The 10,486-nt window shown below is 33.7% G+C and overlaps 1 protein-coding gene across 1 annotated transcript in view; it reads left to right on the top strand.

Moving 5' to 3' along the window:
* Positions 1-6,765, top strand: part of LOC108748431 (Na(+)/H(+) exchange regulatory cofactor NHE-RF1) — a 17,972-nt gene extending 11,207 nt beyond the window's left edge. The window contains exon 2 of the mRNA XM_018486608.1: positions 4,309-6,765. Coding sequence (XP_018342110.1) covers positions 4,309-4,617 — 309 coding nt within the window. The 3' untranslated portion in view covers positions 4,618-6,765. The remainder of the gene's footprint in view (positions 1-4,308) is intronic.
* Positions 6,766-10,486: the final 3,721 nt, after the last annotated feature.

Here is a 10,486-nt window from a genome sequence, read left to right as displayed (position 1 = left end):
CGATTTTCACGACGTTACGTAAATTCCGCATTCAAGTAAATTCACGTAAATTTGATTCATTGATTGGCTGCGTCATGGTCATATTACGTATAAATTTGATTTACATACTTATTATTTTATTAGAAGAGAGAGAGAGAGAGATTAAATCTATTAAATTTTATATTAATTGATGTATATTTATTGTTAGAAATTGAATTTATTTATGAATTTTTACTTGATTTATTGTGATAAAAATATTATTACAAGGCAATTACTCTCTATCTAGGTAAAGCTATGAATATGTAAACGGGACGAGCGACGGAACTTCGTTTTTTATGAAGTTAACATACTAGTTATGATAATGGATGCGTGGGAGAGGCAGACGATTAAGAGATTCTCTTCTATCGTGGGCAGTTTTAATAATGTATGTGACCGAAATTCTTTCGGAAATTTTTTCAATAATTGTAAAAAATAATTTTTTTATAATTAATTTATAAAAGTATAATTTAAAAAAATATATATTATTAAATGAAAAACTACATAATTTTTTTTAAGTAATTATTAATTATTTTGAGATTAATTTAATGTAAAATATTCACTTGCTGTCCCATAAAAATTCTAAAAATAATATCTTTACGTATATCAAGAATAAAATTAAAGATTTTTTTTTTAAATTTTGTTTGTTACGTGTTTTGTATGTAATCTTGCAAAGAGAATTTTTGCAAATGACGCAAAGATATATTGCATAATTCGAGGAAGTCTGTTCTACAATTGCGAATTGCGATATTGTACTCCCAATACAATTAATAGCTATCCTGCGTTTCCCATGCCGAAATAGGACATTTCCTGTCCGTTTTGCATAACAACTAACACAAATGCAAAATAGTGTGCCATATTCCAATGTAAGTCATTTTTTTTTAAATATGATAAGCTATTCGTTAATTTAATCTTAAAGAGCATTAAAAATATATACGCAACGTTTATTTCTTCAATTAGCTTTTTCTAAAAGATAAAATTATGTTTTTTTAAACTGTCATTCATTTATTATATAAATCGATAAAATTTAATGTAATGAAGGTGACATTGCGAATCCGTTATTTGATCTTATTCCATTTCCGTGTCTTATTCTAGAACATTTTTAGAAGAAAGCGTGCCAAAAACCCATGCACGTCTCGTCTGAATACGTATGCAGATAACGGGGATTCCCCTTTCAAGAAGGAAACGAGCATTGCACCATGCTCCCTCGCATAGACATAATTAAATACTTGTCTGCGTAACTCGACGATAAACGCTTGTTTGAAGCGCGATATGCGCGCTGCTAGTTTCAGAATATTTCTCCCTCGATTAGCGATTTCATTCTTGCGTCAGTATATGCGTGCGAGGAATTACAAGTTGCTTTGCCCTAAAGAGCACAGGTGAATTTATAGCCGACGCAAACATACATTATTCTCATATTTATTGATAATCTTTGAAAAAGAATTAGTAATGATGCTACAAATAATGAATACAATAACTAAAAAGCAATCAGTCTCTGCAAAAAATTTTTTGCAGAACTAATTCTAATTTTTTTTTAAATTGCATAAAAATTGTTTAAATTTCAAAATGTTTTAAGTCCAAGTAAAAATGCAAGTTAAAACATTTTAAGTTTGAATAAAAATACATAATCAATTACATAATGTGGACTTACAACGTTCTGCACTATTCATTTTTTTTGCTTATAGTAGCAGAGGTTTTCCACCTCAAATATTAACACAGCACTTATAATCTGTTTAAACAATAAAATGCATTTCATAATTTTGGATTTACAATGTTTTTGTCGTGACATGCCTTAGCGTCCGTGTGACCTACAATCGCGGTATCTGACTTTGAAGTTTAAATTTGCAGATTTAAAATTTGAACTGTGACAGAATTATGAATACGTTTCGATCGAGTTAATAAAAGAAAAAAATCCACTTACGCGAAGCGGCTATGGTCATCATGGTTGTTTCATGGCACAGATTCCTGCCATTTTATAGAATCGTTGCGTCAACAACGGTGGAATAAAAATGTCGTGTGCAATATACGCGAAAGTCTCTGTGAGCGAAGATACTGAAGATATTGCAATAATGTCACATAAAGTCTCTTTGCAGAAACATGACAAAACCAACTGTGACTCGGCCTTGTTCTTCATTTCAATAATGATTTCTCATCGCGTTTGACTTTAATAATATCTAATGATGTCGTTTTTTACTTCCAAATCTTTTGCTGTAAAGGTTGTTATATTGGATGAAAGAGAATTTTTGAAAAATTTCTGCAATAATTTAATCCTCCGTCTTCAATAACACTTTTATTCTTTACAATCTAAGTCTTTTGTCCAGCCCAAATTTTTGTTTATTGTTCTAGGCTTTCAAAAATGTAGAAAAATTCAGAGTTATTTTTCAACATTTCTATTACATTATCAAATAATTTTTTTTTTTTATTTCAAGAGAGAGGATTCAGATACCGCTCTCTTTTATTTCGGAGAAATTTGAGAATAAAATTTCGCTTGTGTAAAAAAAGAACGAATCTGTAAAGTTAGCACGATATTAATGTAAAGAAAAATAATTACACTTCTAGTAGCACTTTTTATAATTCTCTCCAATTTCAGAATTTCAGTAGCACTTTTTATAGTATAATATTTTATACTTTCTATCCAATTCTATAATAGAATTGGAAAGGGATCAGGAATGAGTTGAATCTCGATTAAAAGATAATCGTAAATTGTGGAACTGGAACCAACAGGAACTGTAGCCAAAAGTGGAAATATTTATTTTTTTCTTGTACATTAGAGGGACAGTGTCATGCTAGATTCGCGAAATTAAGACGCCATATTTTTAATTTTGGTTTTTTAGTATAAAAAAATACCGAACTCTTTTTTTATTTTTATGTAGAATTGTAGAACTATGAAAAATTCTACTGGAACTGTAATTATTTTTTTTACATTAATAGAATATCATGCTAATTTCACAGATAAAAATATTTCAGTTTACGGAGAGTTAATATATTGTATAACGCATTCAAAAATGCGATTAATTAATATATCGATTTTTTATTTATCAAAATAAATTATATTTATATATGTAGGTTATTGATAGAAGTAGGTTGACTGCAAGCGAGAATTTTCTTACTAGCGTTCTGTACGAAATTTCGCTATCTATGTACCGTTATATATATCTTGTCCAGTTGTTACACCGGATTACTTTAATTATGCGTTTGATTATCGGGTCGCAGTTACGGGGAAAGCAAAAGGATACGTTTACGCGTAGTTCCATATCGCGATGAAATAAATAACCACATGGCTATATGCGATAATTCGGAGTACTGAAAGCCAGTCGAACGTGAAATTCAGTATGTAGGACTGTAGCGGCCGCTGTAGCGATAGCCGACTAACATTATTTCGAAGGGATTTAAACGGTTCGCGCGGCACGGGGGAAACCGGTTCTCTCCACCGTCGTGCATGACGCCAAGTAATGGAATTCCTTTAAGTACCGTTCAGAGTTGCATCAGGATCCAAGGTCATTATAAATATCTCTCCACGGGCAGCGATCTTTATCCGAACTCGCGTACTTGCCCGGCTGCGATTCTAATCGAGAAGTGTGCGATACAATCGCGAAATACCCAGGCAGAAACTCGTGTCTCGTTAAATCTGTACATGTAGGCATTTGTGAATTCAACCGTATTACACGGCAAGCTGTTTTTGTCTGCGCGCTGCAGAAGGTTGCACACCAATACGGACGAAACGTCAAAAAAACTGCAGTGTCATTCGACTGAAAAGAAATATCTAGTCTCGTTCCGTTTCTATCTTCTCTGTAATGCGGACGTGGAATGAGCGATCTTTATCGAGATCGAGTAAATTATAATTGCAAAGCCATTAAAAAAGTTATGTTAATGATAAAATTATATTAGATTATATATGTAATGAAATCCAATTTATGCATATAACTTCCGTACGTCTACTTATATTTGACGAATACCGCTTTGTAGACTGATATTACTACATACTGCTTTTTTATTTTATATATTATATTATTTATGTACAAATCAATATATAGGATGTCCTACTTCTTGCTTATTATTATTCAATGACGGATTGTTCAATTTGAAGTCGTTTGTTCCTGCATATTATTTTTTTATATATCTAATAACAATTCTATATTCTTCTATATTCTTCAATATAATATAATAATACATGTATCATCCTTGTTTTATTTAATAAGAGTTCTATTTTTCTTTTTCTTTTTTTTAATAGGATTATTTTTTTAGAAAAATACATGTATCATTTTATTTTCTTATCTTCTTTTCTTATTTCAGAACACGCAGAAATCAATCGATTCTAACGACACGGGGCACAGCGACAGTACCACTGTTGTGCAGACGACGACCGACGATAAAGAGTCTAACATGCGGGAAAATGGCAACGGCAATATGAATCATGTGCACGGTACGGGTAATGGCACCCTGGGTATCGCGGATGGTGCGAACAACAGCGAGCCTCGATCCTTGAACCTGACGATGAGCGCGAAGGAGCTCAGGGAGATGCTGGCACAGCGCAAAAAATACGACCCGAAGAAAGAATCGATCGGCTTCAAGGATAAATTCGACATCGTGCAGAAACTGTAGACGCGTTTTCGTGCCTCTCTTGTGACTCGGTAATCCTTCATTCCTTTATTCCTTCCTTTTCCATCGTCATCGCCGTCGAGCGCTCGATGACGACGACGACGATTTCCTTTCTATAATATAACACATTTTTGTTGTAACCGATCAAATCGTTGTCGTTATAATAAATATACGATTGTTTAGATTATATCGTGAATGTTAAGCATTGACGTCGATATCGTAACATACATACATTTATTTGCAGCAAGAAACGGTGCTGCGAAGATTAGAATATCGAAAGGAGATAACGCTGTTTGTATAAGTACATTGTTAATTTTTAGTTTATATTACTATTTTTAGTTTGAAGGCGAATTTACATGTACAATCTTTGTCGCCTCCGCGCCGGAAGTTACGACAGATTTCGAGTCACCGGTCTATCAACATTTAATAGAACTATGAAATACGAAGAGTTATATAATTTTTTTTAAAGGAAATTTCACATTTGTCATTTTTTATTTCAGGGTCATTAATTTTTTTTTATAACTACGGTTATATGGTAACACGAGAATTTTCATTTTTTCCTGGCGTAACAATTTAGTCTTAAAGATGTTCCTGCTGTAATTAATTATACAACGCTTCCCGATTAGTGAATAATTAAATCTCACTCTTCCGACTCGATTATCCATGGTGTCGTCATATTAATTTCTAAGCACTCGACTGTTAAATTCGGGAGATTCGCTCGCCGCTTCTTCCCACGACTTTCTCCGGCGAGAATTGATCTGCACCGTCCCCTGATGTAGTAATAGTCTCGAACGTTACGTCGATCATGTGAATTTTTTTACCGATAGAAGACGGTTTCTAATTTCCCAGTCGCGCGCAATTGAGAAATAATTTGTGATAAACATTCTCGCCAATGTATATTGACAAATTGGAAATTTACCACGAAGTCTCGACATTTCATTGATTAAAAGACCAAATGTTTAATTGATCATGTTCAATAAATTAATAGGTAGTCAACATAGCGTTTGTAAATTAAAGTTACGACGAATGTTTAATTCGAAAATAATGGTCTGGTGTCTTGAAAACATCTGTCTGCCATTTTGCTAATCAGTTCGACTTACCGTTCGATTTATTGCAGCTGCTCTCGGTTAAGGCTGTGTAACGAGGATTAACATGGTTGCCAAAACGACAATTTGATGTCGACACGCGGAGAATTCGATGCGCGCGGAATCTCTCGATAATCGTGCGCGAAGCGTAGATAATGTTTGCGTGATAATGGCCGAATGACCATTGCAAAACGTCGACGTTGTATTCGGAGATTCGTAGTCGCGGCATGGCTGTAAGGACTCGCAAGGACGGACGTTCCTCGCGTGCGCGCTGCAACAGGTCTATGAAATCAGTCAGTCGCCCGACGCGACGTGCGGTCCAAGGACGAGTGATCTGGGAGAAAGTACAGCCAGACGAGTACAGTCGGACGAGTCTCTCGGTTAATCTCCGTTATCGAATTCAGGACGCGAGTTGTTTTTTTACGTTGCGCGTTGCAACACCGGGCGGATCAACTCAGGAATTGAATCCATCCATGCATTTTATAAATTACGATGCGTCATACCTTATAGTTTGCTCAGGCCCGATTCGGTACTTAACGCAGTTAATTGGAGCACTAAGATTAATGTAGGCATAACAATGCTTGCATTTTGTGATTAAACTTCTCATTACAATTAATAATTGCACTGATTAAATAATTCATTATGGTAATTATTTTCTGTACATTGATAATTCGTGTAGCGCACAGAGTCAAGCTAATACAAATCAATTGCAAAAGTTTCAAAATTTTACATTTCTCACATTCGATTTTAATGCTCCAATGAGATAATATTGAACAATTTTATTCGCGACGTGATTTTGTTCTCAAAGAGGATAATAAGAGATAGTAGTTCAATTATATTTTTCGATAAGAAACTGTATCATAATTGATAAACGTATAGCGTTAGTGATCAATCGGACCAGTCCAACTCTGCTGTAGTTACGATTTAATTGTCAGCTTAACGAACTGGTTATCTCAGGTGATAGATTATGAATATTGCCTTGTGATTAGTACAATGATGTTGCATGTCTTATCGATGCATTTAATAGCCGCAAGAAAGACATTTTTCACAGTCTAAATAATTTTATTCTTGAAATGTTTTAAACTCTTTGAATGCAATATTAAAAAAAGAGATAAAATTAAATTTTTTAAACAGATATGCATCGTTTCTAGCTCATTTTGCTTTTGCATTTCCTTTTCTTTAATGATAGCTTCCGGTTAACGACTGCCATAATTGTTTATTGTCACATATTCTTTGGGAAAACCCATGTTAGCAGTTAATTAAATGCATTTCTTACATGCGTCATGCGTAATATGATATAAGAAAAATCGTAGTAAAGGTGCAACAAAAAAAATGGGAAAACTCAAGGGTAATTAAGATAAGAGAATTGAAACAGTAATTCGATCGTAATCTTTATTCCACGCAATGTGTTACTGCAGAGTGCCTACAAAACTTAACGTAAAACGATCGTTTAAAGTGCGTTACGTCTATAATGGAAATATTTACGAATGAACACGTTCCTCGAAATATTTTTTCACTCAATGGCGTACGCACAAAATGCTCATTTCAAACGGAACGAAATCAATTAAGCACGTGCTTTCTCGGAGCGAATATTATCAGGGAACGACGATAACAGTGGCTCGACAAACAAGTACGGGTGTTCTGAAATTTATAACTCGCGTTCGTGACGTGTGTTCGATAAACCGACTTGTCGAATGCGCAGGCATTGCGTAATCGACGGAGCAAGAATGTCGCGTTACAATGGCAACGCGAGAGAGAAGCCTTCTTTCGGGATTCCACCTCCGTTTTACTACTCGCCGAGAATCACGGAAAAGTTGGATACATAACTCGAGATTCTCGTTACTAAACATTACGACGACACGTTACGCAACGTTCAATTATCGCCGTCGTTGTCGTTATGCATTCATCTGTTGAGAGCGCGCAGGCGTCGCGTTTCCGAGATATCCAAGTATAGTTTGTGCCTTTTTTCATAAACATGCATACAGCCTAGTGAACGAAGCTTCTTTATAATCTGTTAATATTATTAATTCTAACAACGTTCAGATTTTTTAATTTGAGATTGAAAGTTAAAAATTATTATTGAAAAACTATTAGAAGCAAGATAGTATTACAACAACATAGAATATTACGGATTAAATTTTCCTATTGTGTGTAAATAAGGATTTATAATTTTTCTCTTGTCCATAATTTTACATAATATATATTTCAAAACTTTTAAAATATTTATATTTTAATAAAATAAATGAATTATTCTCAATTTGTCCCGAAAATATTAATTGATACAGTTATTTAACCAACCTTTCTTTATAAATTTATGGACAACGTGAATGTTGTTCGTTGTTGAATGTTTCCTGTTAAAACCAATTGGCTTTTGTGTCGCCAATAGCTACCATTAAATTCCATATGAATCTATTCTCCGAATGATTGGAGAACGGAGTTCTTTAACGGGCCTGCTGTAATTTATCACGAAAATAGCAATCGCAGCAAAAGTGACTAATAACGTTAAAACGTGTATGTATATGCACATACTTATTGCTCTGTACTAATTACGTTTAGTAAGTGCGCGTTATACCGTTATGTCATTCAGTGGCTTACCCAAGTGAAAGTATTATAATGAGGCACCTGATCGCGCACGAAGCAGAGAGTTTGGTGAACAAAAATATCATATCTATACACATATCGCGATATATTCTTGCATTAAAAACGCATCGCTCGATAACGACGTAAAGTGAGCGGCAAACGACTTGAACAGAATTTTGCCTTGCGACACCCTGATTGACTTCGACGTTTGTAATTAAAGATGGAAAACATTAATGCAATTCTCGAATAATTCAAATGTCAGTTTTGAAAGAGAAATGATTACAGTCAAATAAATTAAATTTTATACTGGTATCTCGTTTTAAACATGAAATGATCAGTGTAGATATTAATTGAAAGGGTGATTAGGTTATTCATAAAAAAAAAGATCAATTATTCGTAAAAGTATTGGAGATGTTTTGCTTAGTTAAATTTAAGAGCGGAATATTAAATGTATTATGGTTATATAAGATATGTGAGTAAAATGACGTGATCAGCTTGGAGTATATTTTTCAATAATCAGTTTTTTTATGCGAGCGTGTAATACATTGAAATCTCGCGATGATTTCTGTTTTACATAGAGAGGCGTAATAGGGAAAAAACAGTTTAATGTCTCAGTGATATTTTTACGAATGCGTTTTGAGATAAGAAATGCGACAGAAAAAAGAATTTATATTTAATTAAATTGTTTTTAACGGTATTTCGCACGGCTTCTACGTGTACTTAAAAGTTTAAGTATAAGAGCACACGATAGATAAAAGAATGCTTTACATTCTCAGTAAGAAGAGACACAGATGATACAGTGTAACTCATTTTGCTGACTCATTTCTTTTCTGTTTAACATTGGCAAACAGCAAGATGTATGTAATGATTCACTGTGTTACACTGTGTCATATATGTCTCTTACTGGAAAACACTCAAAGTGTCGACCGACTGGTTGTGTCATTTATGGAAAACAATAAAAATTGTACGTATCGGTTACATACCCATGTATGTGGTTACATATATTAACAAGGACTTTCCATAAATGACAGTCGGCCAACACTTTGTCTATCGTGTGCTCTTGTCTTTAAGTGTTTATAATAGTAATCCATTTAATAATATGTACGATACGCTTATTTTGTAAGCAGTGTAAATCCAGTATTGATGAAAATTGGAAAGAAGAATCAACTTAAAAATTGTATATTTAGAAAATTATTTCAGATGAGTTATCTCTCGTCTCGACGAGAGTTACTATTTTCAACAGAATTTCTGCAACCGCTAATTATACTGCTCGCAAAATAAACGATTTGTGATTAAGATTAAGATCATCAGGAAAACAAATAGTCGATGCGACATGGAGGCTGTGTTCCAAAATTTACTGCCAGTACTGGCAAAATCTATAGTTTACGTTACGTGCACTACGGATTTTTAGTACTGACAGTAAATTTTGGAACACAGTCTTAGAAGCTAGGATTTCGAATAATTTGAATTGTGATGTTCTCGCTCGTCAATTTCAAATGCGCTGAACGTGCATATTTTTTTTCGTTTCTTTTCTTATATTTTTAAGATCTCTTCTTGTTTCGTAGGATTTTGAAGAACTCTAATCATTATACCGGCTTCTGTAAATATTAGATTATCGTGCATCAAGGTAGGCGCAACGATCAGATGCAAGGAGAATGACTAACGATAGTAGTCTGCACAAACAAATAAATCTTTCGTGCAATGAGATTCACTATAATTATCAGCACGAAACGTATGCGTTCTTTCGTGATAGAAGCGAGCGTTGCTTTTTTAAAAGTAAAATAGTGCAATCTTTAAAAGTGAATATTTGTTAATAAATGTGTATAGATAAAGACTTAATGAGTTTGTCAGATAAATATGGGCTATTAAACTTTAAAAATGTACATAACATAGTCATGTTGTCGTTGACTTCGTATCATATCGCATATCGATATGAAGAGTGTATTGAATATTTTATCTTATCCATATCGGTCATCCAACATATAAATATGTATATTGTATAATGATATCGTTTTTATTATCTGTTTGACAGAAACAAGGATCTTCTAATGATTTTTCAAACGATTCTAATCTATGTAGATCTTACCGGCATGTAATCGTTGCACCGAAATCTTGGAATGTATATAACTACGCGCACGTATACATACGCATATGTTAAATAAGAACTAAGTACACATGTTACGATCTTCGCACATTATGCCCAATAT

This window comes from Trachymyrmex septentrionalis, unplaced genomic scaffold (genome assembly GCF_001594115.1).
Source record: "Trachymyrmex septentrionalis isolate Tsep2-gDNA-1 unplaced genomic scaffold, Tsep1.0 scaffold22, whole genome shotgun sequence".
NCBI classification, from domain to species: Eukaryota; Metazoa; Arthropoda; class Insecta; order Hymenoptera; family Formicidae; genus Trachymyrmex; species Trachymyrmex septentrionalis.
The sequence above is the reverse complement of the archived record's forward strand: the minus strand, read 5'-3'. Positions and strand labels throughout refer to the sequence as shown.